The 23,064-nt window shown below is 43.3% G+C and overlaps 1 protein-coding gene across 1 annotated transcript in view; it reads left to right on the top strand.

The window, feature by feature from the left end:
* The window catches only part of CTR9 (CTR9 homolog, Paf1/RNA polymerase II complex component), a 248,932-nt gene that overhangs the window by 17,262 nt on the left and 208,606 nt on the right, over positions 1–23,064 (top strand). Inside the window, exons 5-6 of the mRNA XM_069223613.1 lie at positions 14,385–14,474; positions 21,740–21,888. Coding sequence (XP_069079714.1) covers positions 14,385–14,474; positions 21,740–21,888 — 239 coding nt within the window. The remainder of the gene's footprint in view (positions 1–14,384; positions 14,475–21,739; positions 21,889–23,064) is intronic.

Raw genomic sequence — 23,064 nt, 5'->3', positions numbered from 1 at the left:
AACCCCTCTGATGATGACCTCACAGAGGAAGAAATTAGTGACTTGGAGGCCAATGTCCCTCCTCCAGTCCTAAATAGGGAGAACAGGACCCCTCAAGTCCTGTCTCCAACTGTGTTAGTCAGAAATAGTGAGTCCCTCACAGGAGGGTCCCACATTTCTGAAATCACTGAGGATGCTCTCAGTGAAGATGACCTCCTGTTAGCCAGGATGGCCAAAAGATTGGCTTTAGAGAGACAGCTCCTAGCCATAGAAAGGGAAAGACAAGAGATGGGCCTAGGACCCATCAATGGTGGCAGCAATATAAATAGGGTCAGAGATTCTCCTGACATGTTAAAAATCCCCAAAGGGATTGTGACAAAATATGAAGATGGTGATGACATCACCAAATGGTTCACAGCTTTTGAGAGGGCTTGTGTAACCAGAAAAGTGAACAGATCTCACTGGGGTGCTCTCCTTTGGGAAATGTTCACTGGAAAGTGTAGGGATAGACTCCTCACACTCTCTGGAAAAGATGCAGAATCTTATGACCTCATGAAGGGTACCCTGATTGAGGGCTTTGGATTCTCCACTGAGGAGTACAGGATTAGGTTCAGGGGGGCTCAAAAATCCTCGAGCCAGACCTGGGTTGACTTTGTTGACTACTCAGTGAAAACACTAGATGGTTGGATTCAAGGCAGTGGTGTAAGTAATTATGATGGGCTGTACAATTTATTTGTGAAAGAACACCTGTTAAGTAATTGTTTCAATGATAAACTGCATCAGCATCTGGTAGACCTAGGACCAATTTCTCCCCAAGAATTGGGAAAGAAGGCGGACCATTGGGTCAAGACAAGGGTGTCCAAGACTTCAACAGGGGGTGACCAAAAGAAAGGGGTCACAAAGACTCCCCAGGGGAAGGGTGATGAGACAACCAAAACTAAAAATAGTAAAGAGTCTTCTACAGGCCCCCAAAAACCTGCACAGGAGGGTGGGCCCAGAGCCTCTTCACAAAACCATGGGTACAAGGGTAAAAACTTTGATCCCAAAAAGGCCTGGTGTCATAGCTGTAAACAGCATGGACACCAAACTGGAGACAAGGCCTGTCCCAAGAAAGATTCCACTCCAAACTCCCATCCAGGTAACACTGGTATGGCTAGTCTCCAAGTGGGATCAACAGTGTGCCCAGAGCAAATCCGGGTCCACACTGAAGCTACTCTAGTTTCTGAGGGTGGGGTGGATTTAGCCACACTAGCTGTCTGGCCGCCTAACATGCAAAAATACAGACAGCAACTCTTAATTAATGGGACTAGAATAGAGGGCCTGAGGGATACAGGTGCCAGTGTCACCATGGTGACAGAGAAACTGGTTTCCCCTGGCCAATACCTGACTGGAAAAACTTACACAGTCACCAACGCTGACAATCAGAGAAAAGTACATCCCATGGCAATGGTTACTTTAGAATGGGGAGGGGTCAGTGGCCTGAAACAGGTGGTGGTCTCCTCAAATATCCCAGTGGACTGTCTGCTTGGAAATGACCTGGAGTCCTCCGCATGGGCTGAGGTAGAACTAAAAACCCATGCAGCAATGCTGGGTATCCCTGAACTGGTGTGTGTGAAAACCAGAGCACAATGCAAGGCACAGGGTGAAAAAGTAGAGCTGGAGTCTGGAAAAATGGCCCAGCCTACCAAGAGAACAGGAAAGTCAGTTGGGAAACCAACTGCAACACAGCAAAAGAAAGGGAACCTCTCTTCTCAGGAAGAAGTTCTGCCCTCTGAGGGAACTGAGCCTTTGGAGCTTGAACCTTATCAGGTTGAGCTCTTAGGCCCAGGGGGACCCTCAAGGGAGGAGCTGTGTAAGGGACAAGAAACCTGTCCCTCTCTTGAAGGCCTTAGGCAGCAAGCTGCTGAAGAGTCCAAAGGCAAGAAAAATGGAACACATAGGGTCTATTGGGAAGATGGACTCCTATACACTGAGGCCAGAGACCCCAAACCTGGTGCCACTAGGAGAGTGGTAGTGCCTCAGCTGTTCAGAGAGTTCATCCTAACATTGGCCCATGACATTCCCCTTGCTGGACATTTGGGACAAACCAAGACGTGGGAGAGGTTAGTCAACCACTTCTACTGGCCCAATATGTCCAACATGGTTAAGGAGTTTTGCCTCTCCTGCCCCACCTATCAAGCCAGTGGTAAGACAGGTGGGCACCCAAAGGCCCCCCTCATTCCACTTCCAGTGGTGGGGGTCCCCTTTGAAAGAGTGGGTGTGGACATAGTTGGTCCACTAGAACCTCCCACAGCCTCAGGAAATCTGTATATCCTGGTAGTAGTGGATCATGCTACCAGGTATCCTGAAGCTATTCCCCTTAGGTCGACTACTGCCCCTGCAGTAGCCAAGGCCCTCATTGGTATCTTTACCAGAGTGGGTTTCCCTAAGGAGGTGGTGTCTGACAGAGGTGCCAACTTCATGTCAGCATACCTAAAGCACATGTGGAATGAGTGTGGAGTGACTTATAAATTCACTACACCATACCATCCACAAACTAATGGCTTGGTTGAGAGATTCAACAAGACATTAAAAGGCATGATCATGGGGCTCCCCGAAAAGCTCAAAAGGAGATGGGATGTCCTCTTGCCATGTCTGCTTTTTGCTTACAGAGAGGTGCCACAGAAGGGAGTAGGATTCTTACCCTTTGAACTTCTGTTTGGTCATCCTGTAAGGGGACCACTTGCTCTTGTTAAAGAAGGCTGGGAGAGACCTCTCCATGAGCCTAAACAGGACATAGTGGACTATGTACTTGGCCTTCGCTCTAGAATGGCAGAGTACATGGAAAAGGCAACCAAAAACCTTGAGGCCAGCCAACAGCTCCAGAAGTTTTGGTATGACCAAAAGGCTGCACTGGTTGAGTTCCAACCAGGGCAGAAAGTCTGGGTTCTGGAGCCTGTGGCTCCCAGGGCACTCCAGGACAAATGGAGTGGCCCTTACCCAGTGCTAGAAAGGAAGAGTCAGGTCACCTACCTGGTGGACCTGGGCACAAGCAGGAGCCCCAAGAGGGTGATCCATGTAAACCGCCTTAAACTCTTCCATGACAGGGCTGATGTGAATCTGTTGATGGTAACAGATGAGGATCAGGAGGCAGAGAGTGAACCTCTCCCTGATCTTCTGTCATCAGACCCAAAAGATGGCACAGTAGATGGAGTGATCTACTCAGACACCCTCTCTGGCCAACAGCAAGCTGATTGTAGGAGAGTCCTACAACAGTTTCCTGAACTCTTCTCCTTAACCCCTGGTCAGACACACCTGTGTACCCATGATGTGGACACAGGAGACAGCATGCCTGTCAAAAACAAAATCTTTAGACAGTCTGACCATGTTAAGGAAAGCATCAAGGTGGAAGTCCACAAGATGCTGGAATTGGGAGTAATTGAGCGCTCTGACAGCCCCTGGGCTAGCCCAGTGGTCTTAGTCCCCAAACCTCACACCAAAGATGGAAAGAAAGAGATGAGGTTTTGTGTGGACTACAGAGGGCTCAATTCTGTCACCAAGACAGATGCTCATCCAATTCCAAGAGCTGATGAGCTCATAGATAAATTAGGTGCTGCCAAATTCTTAAGTACCTTTGACTTGACAGCAGGGTACTGGCAAATAAAAATGGCACCTGGAGCAAAAGAGAAAACAGCATTCTCCACACCTGATGGGCATTATCAGTTTACTGTTATGCCCTTTGGTTTAAAGAATGCCCCTGCCACCTTCCAAAGGTTGGTGAATCAAGTCCTTGCTGGCTTGGAGTCCTTTAGCACAGCTTATCTTGATGATATTGCTGTCTTTAGCTCCACCTGGCAGGATCACCTGGTCCACCTGAAGAAGGTTTTGAAGGCTCTGCAAGCTGCAGGCCTCTCTATCAAGGCATCCAAATGCCAGATAGGGCAGGGAACTGTGGTTTACTTGGGCCACCTTGTAGGTGGAGGCCAAGTTCAGCCACTCCAACCCAAGATCCAGACTATTCTGGACTGGGTAGCTCCAAAAACCCAGACTCAAGTCAGGGCATTCCTTGGCTTGACTGGGTACTACAGGAGGTTTGTGAAGGGATATGGATCCATTGTGACAGCCCTCACTGAACTCACCTCCAAGAAAATGCCCAAGAAAGTGAACTGGACTGTGGAATGCCAACAGGCCTTTGACACCCTGAAACAAGCAATGTGCTCAGCACCAGTTCTAAAAGCTCCAGATTATTCTAAGCAGTTCATTGTGCAGACTGATGCCTCTGAACATGGGATAGGGGCAGTTTTGTCCCAAACAAATGATGATGGCCTTGACCAGCCTGTTGCTTTCATTAGCAGGAGGTTACTCCCCAGGGAGCAGCGTTGGAGTGCCATTGAGAGGGAGGCCTTTGCTGTGGTTTGGTCCCTGAAGAAGCTGAGACCATACCTCTTTGGGACTCACTTCCTAGTTCAAACTGACCACAGACCTCTCAAATGGCTGATGCAAATGAAAGGTGAAAATCCTAAACTGTTGAGGTGGTCCATCTCCCTACAGGGAATGGACTTTATAGTGGAACACAGACCTGGGACTGCCCATGCCAATGCAGATGGCCTTTCCAGGTTCTTCCACTTAGAAAATGAAGACTCTCTTGGGAAAGGTTAGTCTCATCCTCTTTCGTTTGGGGGGGGGTTGTGTAAGGAAATGCCTCCTTGGCATGGTTGCCCCCTGACTTTTTGCCTTTGCTGATGCTATGTTTACAATTGAAAGTGTGCTGAGGCCTGCTAACCAGGCCCCAGCACCAGTGTTCTTTCCCTAACCTGTACTTTTGTATCCACAATTGGCAGACCCTGGCATCCAGATAAGTCCCTTGTAACTGGTACTTCTAGTACCAAGGGCCCTGATGCCAAGGAAGGTCTCTAAGGGCTGCAGCATGTCTTATGCCACCCTGGAGACCTCTCACTCAGCACAGACACACTGCTTGCCAGCCTGTGTGTGCTAGTGAGAACAAAATGAGTAAGTCGACATGGCACTCCCCTCAGGGTGCCATGCCAGCCTCTCACTGCCTATGCAGTATAGGTAAGACACCCCTCTAGCAGGCCTTACAGCCCTAAGGCAGGGTGCACTATACCATAGGTGAGGGTACCAGTGCATGAGCACTGTGCCCCTACAGTGTCTAAACAAAACCTTAGACATTGTAAGTGCAGGGTAGCCATAAGAGTATATGGTCTGGGAGTCTGTTTTACACGAACTCCACAGCACCATAATGGCTACACTGAAAACTGGGAAGTTTGGTATCAAACTTCTCAGCACAATAAATGCACACTGATGCCAGTGTACATTTTATTGTAAAATACACCACAGAGGGCACCTTAGAGGTGCCCCCTGAAACTTAACCAACTATCTGTGTAGGCTGACTGGTTCCAGCAGCCTGCCACACTAGAGACATGTTGCTGGCCCCATGGGGAGAGTGCCTTTGTCACTCTGAGGCCAGTAACAAAGCCTGCACTGGGTGGAGATGCTAACACCTCCCCCAGGCAGGAGCTGTGATACCTGGCGGTGAGCCTCAAAGGCTCACCCCTTTGTCACAGCCCAGCAGGGCACTCCAGCTTAGTGGAGTTGCCCGCCCCCTCCGGCCACGGCCCCCACTTTTGGCGGCAAGGCTGGAGGGAACAAAGAAAGCAACAAGGAGGAGTCACTGGCCAGTCAGGACAGCCCCTAAGGTGTCCTGAGCTGAAGTGACTCTAACTTTTAGAAATCCTCCATCTTGCAGATGGAGGATTCCCCCAATAGGGTTAGGATTGTGACCCCCTCCCCTTGGGAGGAGGCACAAAGAGGGTGTACCCACCCTCAGGGCTAGTAGCCATTGGCTACTAACCCCCCAGACCTAAACACGCCCTTAAATTTAGTATTTAAGGGCTACCCTGAACCCTAGAAAAGTAGATTCCTGCAACTACAAGAAGAAGGACTGCCTAGCTGAAAACCCCTGCAGAGGAAGACCAGAAGACGACAACTGCCTTGGCTCCAGAAACTCACCGGCCTGTCTCCTGCCTTCCAAAGATCCTGCTCCAGCGACGCCTTCCAAAGGGACCAGCGACCTCGACATCCTCTGAGGACTGCCCCTGCTTCGAAAAGACAAGAAACTCCCGAGGACAGCGGACCTGCTCCAAGAAAAGCTGCAACTTTGTTTCCAGCAGCTTTAAAGAACCCTGCAAGCTCCCCGCAAGAAGCGTGAGACTTGCAACACTGCACCCGGCGACCCCGACTCGGCTGGTGGCGATCCAACACCTCAGGAGGGACCCCAGGACTACTCTAAGACTGTGAGTACAAAAACCTGTCCCCCCTGAGCCCCCACAGCGCCGCCTGCAGAGGGAATCCCGAGGCTTCCCCTGACCGCGACTCTTTGAATCCTAAGTCCCGACACCTGGGAGAGACCCTGCACCCGCAGCCCCCAGGACCTGAAGGACCGGACTTTCACTGGAGAAGTGACCCCCAGGAGTCCCTCTCCCTTGCCCAAGTGGAGGTTTCCCCGAGGAACCCCCCCCTTGCCTGCCTGCAGCGCTGAAGAGATCCCTAGATCTCCCATTGACTTCCATTACAAACCCGACGCTTGTTTCTACACTGCACCCGGCCGCCCCCGCGCTGCTGAGGGTGAAATTTCTGTGTGGGCTTGTGTCCCCCCCGGTGCCCTACAAAACCCCCCTGGTCTGCCCTCCGAAGACGCGGGTACTTACCTGCAAGCAGACCGGAACCGGGGCACCCCCTTCTCTCCATTCTAGCCTATGTGTTTTGGGCACCACTTTGAACTCTGCACCTGACCGGCCCTGAGCTGCTGGTGTGGTGACTTTGGGGTTGCTCTGAACCCCCAACGGTGGGCTACCTTGGACCAAGAACTAAGCCCTGTAAGTGTCTTACTTACCTGGTTAACCTAACAAATACTTACCTCCCCTAGGAACTTTGAAAATTGCACTAAGTGTCCACTTTTAAAACAGCTATTTGTGAATAACTTGAAAAGTATACATGCAATTTTGATGATTTGAAGTTCCTAAAGTACTTACCTGCAATACCTTTCGAATGAGATATTACATGTAGAATTTGAACCTGTGGTTCTTAAAATAAACTAAGAAAAGATATTTTTCTATATAAAAACCTATTGGCTGGATTTGTCTCTGAGTGTGTGTACCTCATTTATTGTCTATGTGTATGTACAACAAATGCTTAACACTACTCCTTGGATAAGCCTACTGCTCGACCACACTACCACAAAATAGAGCATTAGTATTATCTATTTTTACCACTATTTTACCTCTAAGGGGAACCCTTGGACTCTGTGCATGCTATTCCTTACTTGGAAATAGCACATACAGAGCCAACTTCCTACACAACTGCCATCTGGTACAGCTTAAAATTAGGAAGAGACTACCCACCCTTCTCCCTAGATAGTGTCAAATATATTTACTGGCTCTCCTAATCTTACTATACGACCAAACAAACCGCATTATAAGTTGATCCAGCATACTAAACCAGGGTTTCTCAAACTCTAGTGGAGTAGCCCAAAATAGAAATAGAATCTTAGGGAGAAACATCATCTTTATCATATTACAGCGCCCCATAATTGTCATATATAAGTTATTCCATCTGCCGAGATTATGTCTAGCACCATTAACAATTGGCATAAGGTTATTCCGGACGATTTGCTCTACTTGTGATCGAATATCAATCCCTAAATAAACTGGATGATCTACCCATCGCGTATACGACGATCTGCAATGCTCATTTAATACTATTTGAGTCTTATCTTTATTAAGTGAATAGCCAGATACTGCCCCAAAGCTTTCTGCAGCCCTCTCAATTTCCTTGAGGGCCAGATCTGGTTTGACAGTAATAACTGCAACATCGTCTGCGTAAGCCAACATTTTTGTACCCCACCCATTGCGGACCACCGGCTGAATATTTGCATTGTTTTTCCAAATATCGCAGGAAAGGATCTAAATATAGTGCAAATAATAAAGGTGAACACGGGCATCCTTGCCTCAATCCTGAGATCATTTGAATAGTCACTGCATATCTGTATTCTAGCGCTTGGGTGTTTATACAGGGCCTTAACTGCTGTGATGAATCTTTCCCCTAGTCCGTATATCCGCAGAGTTTCCCATAGATATTCCCAGTTTACTCTATTGAATACTTTCTCAGCATCCAGCAGAGCCATAGCCATGGGCTCCTCTGCTATATATGTGGCATCAAATAATGCTATCACCCGTCTAATGTGATTGGTTGTGCCCCTGCCAGGGACAAACCCATGCTGATTATGAGTTACCAATTTGCTGATACAGGCAGACAACCTAGTTGGCCTCTGAGCGCATCCTCCAACTCCTCCATTGTAACCTCCTGTCCTAGTGCTGTTTGCTCCTCTGGGGTAGTCCAACCACCCAGAGTCTTGCTCACCCACCTACTATCGGGTTGCTCCATACTAGTAGTAGCAGCACTAAAAAGAGCTCAAAGAGGAAGCTGAAATAGTTCATAAGGAACACCTAAAAAACACAGTAAAAAACACAGTAGAGCGAACCAAAATCGGACTCTATGCCCCACAAGACTGCTTTGCCACCGAAAACCTTGTAGACTGATGGGAAGTCGAAAGACAGAGCCACACAGGTCCTGATACAAATACATCAGGAAAGGAGGTCTCTCGGACAAACACTTGATGTTGAGGGGAAGAGAAAATAAAGGAGGTGGGTATCAATGCCCACTGCACCGAACGCTGAAAAGAGCACTCATGGTCCAGCATAAGAAGAGTCGCCTCAAGGCCAAAATGGGGGCAAACCCACAAAAAAAGAGAGATTTTGATGCATCCCTCTGATAATTTTGAATTTCTTTGAAGCCTTCGGGGGGAGAAGTGGAGGAGGAGGAGGAAGAGGCAGATAAACCCAAGACACCTGCTATTCTCAAGCGATAAGAACAAGACCAGAAGATGTTTTTAGGTTGAGCCTGCAAGCGCTCTGGCCTGTTGTATTCTATCTGTGGGCTTTTTACCACACCCACCAAACGTCCATCACTATCACTCATTCGTGGGTTTGCCTTTCAAAAATCCTTTATCATTGTTAAATGCTTTGTTTGTCACTCCTTGGGCCAGTTTTGATACCACCTTGGCCATCGACCCTGTTACATGGATAATTGCACGTTTGCTGAGACTTTTCACTGCAAACAAACTTCTTTTTCTTTTTGAGTCTCTCCTTCGTGCTCGTGGTGGCTGTGGCGCTTTGTCGGCTTGCTAATGTCAACTGTTTTACTTTTCATTTTCAATTTATGTGGCAAGAAAGGTCCAGTTAGGAATTTTCAGCACTAATAGCTCTAACTCAATCAAACGCGAGACCCATTGTATTGCAAATGATTGTTTGATGAAGGTGACCTGGAGGGCCAAGGGAGCTTCCAAGATGCCTAAAGTGCTGACAACCAGTGGCAAGACCTCAACGCCAACTAAGAAGAGTGAGTTTCCTCATAAACATCAAGCCCAACTCCACAGGGTGACATTTCCCTGTAGAATGCTGTCGTCAAGGGCACTGCAGATGTGTGTGGGTCCAACTTGAGGAAGAGAAGACCCACACTTGTTTTCTACTAGAGACTCTCCTTCCCTTTCAAAGTAGGAGTCAGTTCCTCTGTATGCTACCAAGCAGTCTCGATTAGAGAAGAGAACCATTTGGGGAGCCAGTGGCTGGTGGGGTAATACAACCATTCCTTCAAGGACACCCTGTACATCAGGAGCAATGCAGCAACAGATTCCATTATAGTGAACAATGCAAAGAAAATATTCAACATCCACTAGCTCTCCTGCTGAAAAGGAGAGCAAGAAGGTAGAGACTGTTGGACAAAAATTGTAAAGAGGCGCAGCAACCCAGTGGGGGTTGCTAACTCCAATGCACAACTGAATCGGTACACCCACCAACAATGGAAGGAAGTGGGGGAACTAATGAAACATCTCCTGGAGCAGAACCAGGGAATGATGACCTCCCATATGTAAAAAAGAAAAACCGTTCCCAATACCTGCCTGATATCTGCCCTGGATGCCTCGGATTCAGGAAGCTAGCTGGCTGGGCCCAGGGGCAGCCCTGAGCAGACACATTTGGCTGTGTGTGTCAGGCATAGGTACAGACCAACATCATCAACATACCCTTGACTAAAGAACACATGTTCGGTTTGGAGTGGACACCACGCTGCAACAAACAAAGGACAACGACAAGGCAAAGGCATTGGGTCACTGCAGTTTCAAGGACACCTATGAAGAGGGTCAAAGCTCAACACTACAGACTGGCTACCAGAATGCAGTTTCACAGCAAGCAACGCCATGGCAGTTTCAAGCACTCCAGCAACAATCCTTTTGGGGCTAGAGAAGAGGACAGGCATCCAGCGAAGCATTTTTCTCCAACAAGTGACTGCATAGCAACAGCCATACCACATGACACCTTTTGTGGGAGTGAGGGGGGACCGAATAGGGGGGCTTCATTTTAAGAATGGCGGAAAGTCATGTCCGACAAATGAATACTCCACATCATCCAGCACAGTTTTTACACAGAATTCTTGAGAATGCCACAAGTTGTAAGACCAAGGAAGAGATCGCACTTGGAGAAAGAAGTGTTGTGCCTTCAAGAACAGGCAGAGGAGCTGCTGCAAAAGCAGACAATATAGAGAATTCACCTGGTAGAGATCAACAAGAGAAACTACGCAGCACACTTTCTGGTGCTAAAACCAGACAAATTGCTGTGCCCAATTCTGGACCTCTGGTTCCTAAACACATTTGTAAAGTCACCAAAATTCAAAGTGACAACTCCATGAAGTTATCCCATGACTGTGACAAAGACTATATGGTAACCATAGGCCTAAAGGACGCTTACTTGCACATCCCCATGAACCATAGACTAGAGATTTCTATGCTTTGTCGTAAACCAAGTTCAATACCTGTTCAGGGTGCTTCCTCTTGGCATTCAATCAGCAACAAGAGTGTTTACGAAATGTGTAGCTGTAGGACCTGTTCACTTAAGGTGAAAGGGGATACAACTTTGTGGTAAAAGAAATGTTGTTCTCTAGGTGGACATTCAACATGGTCATGGGTACACTCGACAAGGAGGGGTTCACATTAAGACTAGAAAAGCCATCACCTTGAGCAGTGAGGTAAAAGACTTTCCTTTGGACAAGGATCAAACACAGTGAAAGCGATGGCCTTCCCCACCCTCAAGAGGATCCTGGCACTAACAGAGCAGTATCCTGAGAGGTGAGAAAACGATGGGCATTGTGACCTCCTGCATTCTACCGATTCCATATATAAGATTGCACATGAGACCAATTCCTGAATGGGTCTAAAATCAATGGTCACAAGCAACTGAGAGATGGGACGATCTAGTCATCTTAATGTAAAAGATATTGGAAGAAATGACGTGGAATGTGTACAGCTTAGCAGTGGGCAGACCATCCAGAAAAGATACGCTGCAAAGCAAAATGATTACCAGTAGGAGTAGTTTTTTCAACGTGAAGAATTTTCTGGGTTGAAATGCAGCCCTCCCGTTTCTATAGAACTAAGGTGCAACAAAACAGGCAAATGAAAACTATACATAGATACCTTGCAGAGACACCAGGAAGCTAATAACAGCAATACTTTCCAGGGAGGGGTGGGGGGGTAAAGAATCTGAAAATGATGACCATGTGTAGGGGTTCCGGGGTCACATGTCAAACGTCACAAGGGAATGGACATAGCACCAAATGGGACCAGACACTCATCCGAAAGAACAAGCATTGGCAAAGCAGTAGGTTTCACTTTTTTTTTTTTCTTTTGCATTCTATCTTAATAACTGGATTATAAATATTAAAACAATGTTATAATAGTGTTTGTTTTATATTTGATAAATCGTTAACAGTTGTCTCTGTTGTGATATATGTTGAATTAACATCCCAGGGATTCAAACTTGTAAATTGTACCATTATTTAATATGGTATTGTATTTAGAGTATAGTAATGTGTAGTTACTAAAGTGCCACTGCACCTGCTGCACCACTCAAATCATGCCCCTTTTAACTGCAAGGTAACTGCAACTGTGACTGGCTGTTTAGTCGTAAAATATAGCAATATTTGGTGTTTAGGGGAGCTGTGACAAAGTTTGACCCCGGTGCCACTGCACCTGCTGCCCCATTCAAATTGTGACCTTAATGCCTGCAAGTTAACTGTACTTGTGACTGTCTATTTAGCAATACAATATAGCAGTGTTTGGTGTTTAGACGAGTTCTGACAACTTTTGGGCCTAGTGCTATTTCACCTGTTGAAGAACCATTCAACTCATGACCCTAGTGCCTGCAAAGTAACTGCACTTGTGACTGTCTGTTTAGTAGTAAAATATAGCAATATTTTGTGTTTAGAGGGGTTCCTAGTGATTTCGGCCCCTGTGTCACTGCACCTGCTCCACTACTAAAATCATGAGCCTAGACCTTAGTGTCTTCAAGGTAACTACACTTCTGCCTGCCTGCTAAGTAGTACAACATATAGCAATATTTGGTGTTTAGAGCGGTTCCTAGAGCTTTTGGCCCCTGGTTAACTGCACCTGCTGCACCACTACAATCAAGTCCCTAGTTCCTGCACGGTAACTGAACTTGTGACTGCCTGTTTAGTAGTATAATACTGCACTATTTAGAGCTTAGAGGACTAATGACAATGTTTGGGCCTGGTGTCACTGCACCTGCTGCACCATACAAATCATAGCCCTGGTGCCTGCAAGATAACTGCACTTGTGACTGCCTGTCAATAAGTCACTGAGAGAATAACAATTAAAAAAATAAATCACCCAATTATAGAAGTTACTTTTCTTTAAAAATCAATGAGTGGCAATTTAAGAAACAAACACACAAATATTAATATTTACACCTGTTATTCATCCAACATATAATTAAGCACTGAAAAACGCAACATAATGAGTCCACTTGCTGCTTGCTTTACGCCTGCACTCGATACTCCAATGCAAGATGGCCGCCATGTTGACACACATTTCAACGCAAATTGACTTGCGTTTAGTTTATATTTTCGCTACAAACACTAGCAAGTAATCAGTCACCAAAACCGGAAATTGTACTTCGGCCACACTCCACACAATGGCAAAAGCAGAACAGAAGAGCAGGAAGTGACCTGCTAGCCAAAAACAAACAAGTACATTCGATCAACATTTGAATGAACAAACTGGAAGTTCAAGTAAGAAAGGTGCAAAGTAGGGGCTGGTTCTAAGTCTCTTTAAAGGTTTGTTTTTTTATCATCAGAATGATGCATTGAGACCATGTATGTCACTTATGTGTTTCTCCCACTAGCTTCCATTTGCACATCTCATAGACCTCATAAGTAGCTCATGAATTGTTTTATTGATGATGATATGACTTCCCTACTAAGTGTCTATTATACCTCTCTGAGATCATGGAATCACAGGAGGCCTTGTTTTTTAAAGATCTTTCACAGCTGTTTGAGTCCGCTTATGACTGGGCGTATAAACCTCTGGTGTACAAAAAAGATTTATTTTCTTTCTTTTTGTTTGTTTTTATTTTTAGTGGAGCTCACTTATGTTTCATGGTTTTGTAAAATGGTCTCCTTGCCTAATATCAAAAGAGGATATAGTGATTCACTAACATGCCTCCATTAAAAAAACACGCCCCTTCTTTCATGAAACTTTGTTAGAAAAGCCCATTCCTCGGATATGTATCATTTACTTTTGCCTGCACTTAATGATAATGCTGCAGTTGTGGTAGGGATTGTTTTACCACGATGTTTGAGCAGAACATTGTTTCTGCTTTCCTTACTTTAGATTATGTAATGAAAAGCATCGTAGTGTAAGGTAAACTTTAGGATTCAGTTGTCTGAATGGGACAGCAGCATTGGTGTACCTTCTAAATTAAAAGGATTTTTAAAGAGATGTTTGTAGCAACTACCCTGGAAGGTATTGTTTCAGGCAGTAAGATGCCAGTGAATGTATACACAAAAGAGCCCTAATCTAAGGTCACAAAACACTTAATGACCCCATGTCCGATGTTGCTTTTAAAAAAGATAAAGTGAGCCAAATGTCCAATTTACTGTTTTCCGTTGTGTCAGGATACTTTAGTCCCATGAAAGAAGAGCTGCTTTGGGCTTCAGATTTAATTTGCTTCAAACAAGTTTTGTGACTGCACACGCATACACTGTCTTAAATAATGGACAAACCAATAGTCTTAAAATCATGCATCAAACAATGTACACATTACTGTAGTATTGTGATTATAAATTTGCATAATTGACCACACCAAATGAATATGAACCTTTAATCTTTGTTTGGATACATTGGTTATGTTGCTATATTCACTGCCAAAAGTATGGGATTTGTGGAAGAGCTATTAAAAAAAAAAAACTAAAGTTTACATTTAATATTTATTCTATTACAGGTAAAGCATGCATATCCTTTAACAAAAAGGACTACCGTGGGGCCTTGGCTTACTACAAGAAAGCACTGCGCACTAACCCAGGGTGCCCAGGTGAGGAGCATGATAATGGAAAAAAAGATAATAGGTTTACATTTCAATATTTTATGGCTACCTCTTATATGCTTTCTTCAGTCTGCACAATGGTGACAACAGTGCCACCATTTCTGTTAATATAATGCCTGTCTTTTTAAAAATAGATAAAATAGCAGCAACAATTGCATAATTTTCAAAAAATATTTCTGGAATGTTTGAAATTATGATTCACATGTATCGGGCTAGTTTCTGTGAATGAAGTAGTGATCCAAGGTACCCCGCCAGAAGTTTACCCTGTACTTGGGGACTATTCTGTCAAAAGTGTATCATGTTTTTTAACTGCTTTAGAATTGTGTGATCCTGTTTGGTTCTGAATAGCTGAAGGATACAAAAGTGATGCTTGAAGTAGGCGAGCAAGCCCTGTTGGTCAGAATTTTAGCAATCTTTGGTAAAGGCGGTAAACTTAACCTTTTTGAGCTTCTGACTTTGACAGTGCTTTTTTGCCAATGCTTTTTGGAGATGCTGTGCAACATTGTTAAAAGTGCAGTGCTTTTTTTGCTGTTTGCAGATGCGGTATAAAATCGCGCAGGAAGCTGCAATTGCATAGCTGCTGTTGTGATCTGATCATTCTGTAGGTGCTTGTACAGAATAATGCAGATGCCCTTTTCTTTTATTTTGTATTGGCTGGTGCCACAGAGATTGGTGAATTATAGAAATTTGAAGTTTGCTAAAGTGCTTTTGTTGAGGGCTGCTACAGTTTCTTTTGCCTGGTCTTCTTAAAAAATAAAGCCTATTTTGTTTTTAAAAAAAAGACCTGTGGAGGTCGGCCAGAGAGTAAACAGAGAAACGGGTTAGGGGGAGACTACAGGGAGAGGGCTTGAGGGATGTTTAGCTAAAAAAAGTGAAGCTGGGGTATAATATGCAATACACAAGAAAGATAGCAACTTGGTAGGGGGCAGACGAGACCCTTAAAAGGGCTGATTACTACATTTTGTGTTTTGTAAAGACTTGTTCCCCCTCCTAATTAAATTGGAATCTTTGTAACTTGTTCCTTGATCTAATTTCTGACTTCTACATATTAATTTAGCCTGTTCGGCCTCCTATTGAATTGAACTCAAATGCATTGAATATTGTTTAAAACAAAAATTAAAAAAAGTAAATACAAGTATGGTGAAAGTAGTTGCCTCATTGTGTTGGTATGTGGAGACCCTTTGTTGTCCGAGGGCTTTAGTCCATTTTCAGCTTTATATTCCCTACCAGAAGCAGCTGATGTTATAATCCAATCTGACCGATTTTCTTCATTGATCTACTTAAATAAATAGATAAACCTTCATAGAGTGCTGTACAATGGCGGGGAACCTCATCAAAGTGATTCAACGTTAAAGTACCATACTAATGTTCTTCACCAATTTGAAATACCTTTCATATGCTTGAGGCCTTGTTTCCTACTAGCGGATTAGCATCGGTTACTCTGTGATTAGCTTACATATGCAAGGCTAGAAAGAATTCTTTTTGCGTTCCCAAGAATTTCCTTTCATTTTTATTCCCAAAAATACTCTTCTATATTTACTGCTTGCGCTGAACCGGTTACCACATTTAGAGGCTTGCGTCTTATTCTTCGTGTTTCTGAGGTTTTGGGCATGCCTTCAAAGGTAAGTGGCAAAGCAGGCCAAGAGTGCCTCTTTTAAATAAGCCTCTTATCCTAAAATCAAATCTCTTTCGAGTAAACATTGTGGAGTTCACAATGATAAACTGATTGTTATAAATAAAAACAATTTGCCAAACCCTGTTCCCCATGCCCTGCTTTAGTAAACGTTGATTCATATTGTTTAAGTATTCTATATAGGGCAGATTTACCAGATCAAGGGGTGCACAAATTATACAGCTACGCTGTTGGATTGTGATACATAATTTCAGGCAACAAAAGATGTATTGCATGTTTCAATACTCTGTTGGTAAAGTGTTTTTACAGTAATAAGGAGACTTTATTCTAAAGCATAGAATTCTGAAATAAATCGCCCCACTGCATATTCGTGGTCTGGGAAACAGTTAAAGTAGTCAATATGAAAGAACCCCTGAAGGGTTTTTGACTATTTCCAAGTTCTTAATTTGAGCCAGTAGTTTCAGGTGAACGCCCACCGCTACTCACTTTTTTGGCCCGAACATTTAGTTCTAGTCAGCACAGGGATGTGGAATTCCTATAGCCCAATGCCCAGGACATATTATTTTGGGTCAAGGGCAACAAGTTTTCATGTTTATTTTGTCCTTGGGACAGGTAGGCCTAACCCTGTGCAGCACAAACTCTTTGGCTGCCAGTTTACAGAGAAGTGAACTGTCTGCAGTTGAGGTAATGTGTGTTCATATATTAATGCTGTTCAAACTTGTATTTTTGGTTCATTAATAAAAAGCCTTTATTATTAGGGTGAGTGCTGTAAATAAAAGTTTTAAGGTCACACTGCACTATTGACCCGTAGTTCCAGTTAAAAAAAAAAAAGTGTACACACTTGTTTGAAAAGTTTAACAATATGAGGCTAAGTATAATGCTCCCTGATTAGATGCAAATGTTTGCAAAAGCTTGTAATCAAGAGTGATGATCATTTGCTTTCAAGATAAAGTATTCAGGAAAAAATGCAAGTGGGAGAAAAAAAATGCGCCTATGAAATTTTAGGTGCCACTTCTTTGAAACGTCATTCAGTAAAATGTGTTGATGCATGCTAGTATTTCCAAAAAATATTCCTAATGGAAAATCAATGTAACCGTTTTCAGCAAGATTATCGGAAGCATAAAAATAAACAAGCACTGGCAAATCCAACTGATCTGACATTTGTTGTCTTTTGGTTTTGTCAATGTGTGTCTTGTTTTGACATGGCTTTTATAACACTTTATTGTTGCGGGAGCTGCAAGGCCCTCACCATTGTAACGAACACGTTTACTTTCCCGACAATCACTTTTTTCCCAGCCCTGGAAGAACTTCTACTTCTGCCACTGAGGAGTACATTTCCAACCTTTCTCGGTATGGGAAAGATTAGAGAAGAGCTGGTGGAAATTCTTAAACATGCAAGTTAGTAGGTTTGCAGACTCCAAGGCATTCCAGCCTTGGAACTATGACTTCTTCCCTCATCCCCAGTATGTAGATCTGCGAAAAGGTGGCAAAATAAGGAATAAATAGCTAAGTTGGGATTGATGTTATTCAAGCCCTACTATAGTGTTAGCCCTGGCATAATCAGAGTGCTGTTATCATAACTTTTACAGAATGAGATTGCTGCCAAAATTTGTTGCCGAACTACATGGCAGCAAAGGAACAAGTAGTTTTTTTTTTTTTTTTTTTTTGTGCAGGGCAAGTAGATTTAAGAAGCGACCTGTCCCATGGACAAGTAGATATTTTATTAAATTCTACACCCCTGCATCAGACTTTGACCTAGAGCTAGAAAGAGAAAACCCATAAGGCGAAAAGGAGGAGGAAGAGAGAGACTGAAAAACAATGACCCAAGGAAGAAAGCAAGGATGAAAAAAGAACCTACAAGAATGAAATAAAGGGCCAGAAGTGTATACAGTTGACAAAAAAAGACATGAGGTGAAATCAAGACTGCACAGCTTTTGTATTCGGCACTCGCAACATTGATTGACACGGGCGTCTAAGAAAAACCTTGGATACCTGCACATATTATTCTATAAATTAAGTGCTGGTTCTTCACTATGTCTTAAGTGACAGGAATCTTAGCCAATGCACCATTAATTTAAAAAAAAGACGAGATGTCCTTTCCAATAACTCTCTTTTAGGGTTCTTGGGGGAGGAGTTAGTTGGGGGGCGGGGAGAGGGGTTGGAACTACAGTTGTCAGTCTAGTTCTTGTGTGTGCATGAAGCTCGTTGCCTGATGAGCCCCACTAGCTCTCTTTCTCTGTGCAAAACCACCAGTTGAATGTGCTCTTAATAGAGGAAAAGTAGTTTTATATTATGTATAGTCTAGGGGTGTGGAATAAATGTTGTAAACTCTGACTGCACTACTGAAAGTAGTTCCAGTAAAATAATGTCTACGCATTTGCAAAGTTTAATATTATGAGGCTACCTTTAATGCTTCTAGAAAGTTCTCTATTAGAGGCAAATATTTGCAGATGTTTGAAAGCAAGATTGTTGATTCTTTGTTTTCAAAATTAAATGGTCACAAAAAAATGCAACTAGGAAAAACGTTTTGCTAAACCACTTTGAAATTATAGGTATCATTTCCTCAAAGCACTTTTTAGTAGAATAGGTTGATGCAAGTTAACATGTAAAAAAAAATGATGACAATGGAAAGTCAGTGTAAGCAATTTCAACAAGATTATTGGAAACATGATTATAAACAAGCAAGGTCTGACATTAGTGGTCAGTCTTTTGGTTTTGTCTTGTTTTGATATGGCTTTTTGTAAACCTTTATTGTAACAAATATTAGGAAAAATATTTTTTAGCCTCATAGAGCAAACATTGCCACCGTAGTTCCTGGCACTGAACAAAAATATTTTGTGTGCAGATTTGCTACTTGTGAAAGAGCAGATTGTGATCATTCACAGTGAAGCCAGCTGATAGTTAGATAGAGAGATGGGGAGAGAGAGAGAGAGAGAGAATTTTAATAAAACAAAAGGTCTTGGTTAGCACACCAGACCTAATTAGGATACATTCTTAGTTACAGTGGTGCATCCATGGTTTACGTCTATGTATTAGTTCATATTTAAATATTTCATGAATTTACAGAAGTAGACCAGGAAATCATACTTGTGAACTGTATTTTATCATGAACAAAAATGTATGTGTAGATTTGCTCATGCGAAAATGTGTTGAGCATTTACAAGTTCCCTTTCCCTTTTAATCAGTCTTTTCCCAACCCTGGAAGAAGTTTTACTTCTGACCCTTGTGAGGAGTAAATTTATAGCCTTTCTCAGTATGGAAGTGATTAGAGAAGAGCTGGTGAAAACCCTTAAAACATGCAATTTAGTTGGTTTGCTTTGACACAAAGGGGCATTACAACGCTGGAACTATTGCTTACCGCTAACTCTAGCCCCAGTATGTAGATCTTTGGAAAGGTGGCAAAATAAGAAAATTGCTAGCATTCAAGCTCTACTCTAGTATTAATCATGGCATAATCTGAGCGACCATTATCAGAACTCTTTTATGTAATGAGATTGCTGCCATAATTTGTTACCAACCTACATGGCATCATATGGACTAGTAGCTGTTTTACAGGACAAGTAGATTTATGAAGCAACCTGTCCCATCAATAATATTTAAAAAAATTCCACACCCCTGCTATTAGCCAGGCAGTAGACCGAGTAAATGGGAAAAAGTGTCACTTATAACTTCAGCGCATCTTTTCTGCTGTACTCTGATTTTGTGTCAAGGAGTTACGTTCCACCCCTCTTGTCCAATGTTTAGGCTTCCACAAGCAGAGTTTTTGTCTGCTATGGACTTAGCTGCTAGTTTTCGCAAATGCCAATGTTATGTAGCTCTGTCGTACAGAGCAAGTTATCTTTCTAGCCTTGTTGGATTTGTAGCTGTATGAATGCTACACAATGTGTTTTATGTGGCAATTAGAACACCACTTTTCCTATTTCATATCACCATAGATTGTTATTTTACAGTTGTAGCAAAGAGGAACAAGCCATTGTTTTTTTCCCAGGCATGCTATTGGTATCTTGGAAATGAGCTATCATTCGCATAATCTCTACTGCCTTAGCCTACCTGGAGGTGACCTACTTGACACTCTGCCGCACACTCAGATTGGTGACACTGTGGATCTGTGTATATGGGTCCTCCTTCAGTAAGGCTATTTATGTACTTGAACAACTCCATTGGTACTAGTATAAAAATACCAGAAGTAAATATAAAACTAAACTGTAACAATATGTTTAAATCTTCTTCCATGTCTTATTGCCATTATTTTGTTTGTCCTGTTATGTTAGCCAAAATACGAAATACTTTTTGTGGTATTTCAGCTTCTGGACACAGCGCAAATGCACATTCCTCTGTTGCCATTTTGTCATGAAATACATCTTTAAATATTGCTTTTGTTGCACCAGATGAGAATCTCAGAGTGTGGGATCTTTATATTTGTCTTTTTGAACAGCATTTTCAAGAGTATTGTTTCAAACATTACTTTTTCAGGATTTTTTATAAATAAAACCAGAGGTTCACTATCTATTTGTTTCACTGCTGCTGATTAGAGATGACCGTGTTAATTATAATTTAGGTATGCTATGTCTGTGATTGCATCTCCAATACTGGCACTGCATCTCAAATGAAAAAATATGCTGCTAAAACAGACCTCTTCATGGCAGTCCCCTGCAGGCACCACTCCCTCAAACTAAACTGACTTAAGGCATTTATGTTGAAGAAAAAAGGGTTCCGGGAGAATTCAAGAGTTACATTTAGTATTTTCTTCTTAAGTATGGCAAATTGCCCCGTCCATATACTTAGCAGGCTATACTGCACAGCCAAGGAACTCTGACTACAGAGAGCCACCTCTTTTTCCATTGCATCATTCAAAGGCAATATTAAATTGATTTTGGATGAATAGCGGCAGTGTAGGGCTATAGTTGTATTTTGTTGCTAGATTATCTTGTACTTCTGTGAAAACATTGAGTGGAGAGACAAGGGCCTGGCTGGTGGTGTTGGTACACATAGTCGTTTGGCAGATTTTAATTTCTGTCAGTTTGTATCTCCTTGAACCACTTTGAAGATGTTAGAATCAATATTTTGTCATGCCAAAGTGTACCAAGCGGACATAATCTGAGAAGGAGTCCATTATGATTTCCACCACCGACAATTGATCCTGGGGAGATCAGTGGACAAAAGAGGATTTGCTGAAATTGGCTTGAATCGGTTCGTGAGTTTTAGCATTGTGTGTGGTTTTCAATTCTGGTTGCAAGTAATAATAACTGACATAAGAAGCATTGGCACATCATGTTAAAGAAGTTGGGGCCATATGTATCAAAGGGTTTTACACATTCTATGTCTATGGGAAAATGTGTTCATACATATTGCCCTTGGTATCTTGAAGAGCAGAAGCTCAGTTCTGGAAGATTGCATTTCAGAAAGCCTATCAATATGTTAATTTGTTGACTATCAAGTAGGTGGTAGGAGTTTATCATTAACTCTGCATGGAAAAGATGTTCAGATGAAGTGTCATACATAATAGACTGTGTAGTCATTACCAGTGTGAAAGAAATCACACACTAAACATACTGAAATTCTTTACAGTGCTCTGTGTGCACATATGATCTCTACTCTTAACTAATTTTTTTTCCTGTAGCTGAAGTCCGGTTGGGAATGGGCCACTGCTTTGTAAGACTGAATAAACTGGAAAAGGCTCGCCTGGCATTCGGAAGGGCTCTTGAACTTAATTCCAAGTGTGTGGGTGCCTTGGTTGGATTAGCTGTCCTGGAACTCAACAACAAAGAGGTGAGTTTACACTAGTTTCAAAACTTTGTATGGCGTATATATAAGAATTCTGAAAGACAGTGTATACACTAGAGCAACAACTTATGACCAAATGTTGAGGAAGAGATGCTTATGTACAGAAGTGTGGGTGATCGCAAGGGAGAGAAACTCTTCATTCTCCTACCAGTTCTAATACTCTAGTTTATTTTTGAGGGCCAAGGGCAGAATTTCTTGCCCTTGTTCCGGGCCATAGGGATATGTTGAATGGAAAAAAAGAAGCATAAACTCCAATACTAGCCTCCATTGTTGAACTATAAAGCATACACCTAAAAATTGATGTTGGGCTTTTTGACTCAAGGGAAACGCTGTTACTTGCTAATACATTTCAGTGATATTTGTTTAAAGGTTTTTTCAGTTTACCAGTGTTTAACTTCTTCTTCGCTCCACTTCTCACTGTACAGTAGGTAAATTTGTAATGTACTGGGGGTGAAGCATCTATATATAATGTTCGATGGCATGTGTAGCTGCAGATACACATGCTATGCATTATCCTGCCATCTAGTGTTGGGCTCGGAGTGTTACAAGTTGTTTTTCTTCGAAGAAGTCTTTTCGAGTCACAAGACAGAGGGACTCCTCCCTTTCGGCTCCATTGTGAATGGGCGTCGACTCCATCTTAGATTGTTTTCTTTCCGCCATCGGGTTCGGACGTGTTCCTCTTCGCTCCGTGTTTCGGTTCGGAAAAGATAGTTATCCATAGGAAAATTCGACAGTATTGTTTGCGCTCAGTACCGGGTTAGTGCTAGCACATCGACACCGAAGAAAGAAGATCTCCGACAGCCCTTCGGGGCTTCCACTCCTCGGCGGGGCCTGGTGGGCCCGACCGTGTCCATCTTCAAAGCTCATGGAACGGACCCCCTTCCGCTTCTACCCCAACTGCCACGCTAAGTATCCTTATACAGACCAACACTTGGTCTGTAATCTGTGTTTGTCCCCCGAACACAAAGAGGATACTTGCGAGGCCTGTCGGGCATTTCGATCCAAGAAGACACTGCGGGATCGTAGAGCTCGAAGACTTCAGATGGCGTCGACACCGGCCAGACACACCGACGTCAAAGAAGAGGAGACATTCTGCATTCGAGATTCGGACTCGGGCGAGTCCGAGAGTGAGCAGCCGAAGACGCAACAAACCGTGAGTAA

This window comes from Pleurodeles waltl, chromosome 3_1 (assembly GCF_031143425.1).
Source record: "Pleurodeles waltl isolate 20211129_DDA chromosome 3_1, aPleWal1.hap1.20221129, whole genome shotgun sequence".
NCBI lineage: Eukaryota > Metazoa > Chordata > Amphibia > Caudata > Salamandridae > Pleurodeles > Pleurodeles waltl.
The sequence above is the reverse complement of the archived record's forward strand: the minus strand, read 5'-3'. Positions and strand labels throughout refer to the sequence as shown.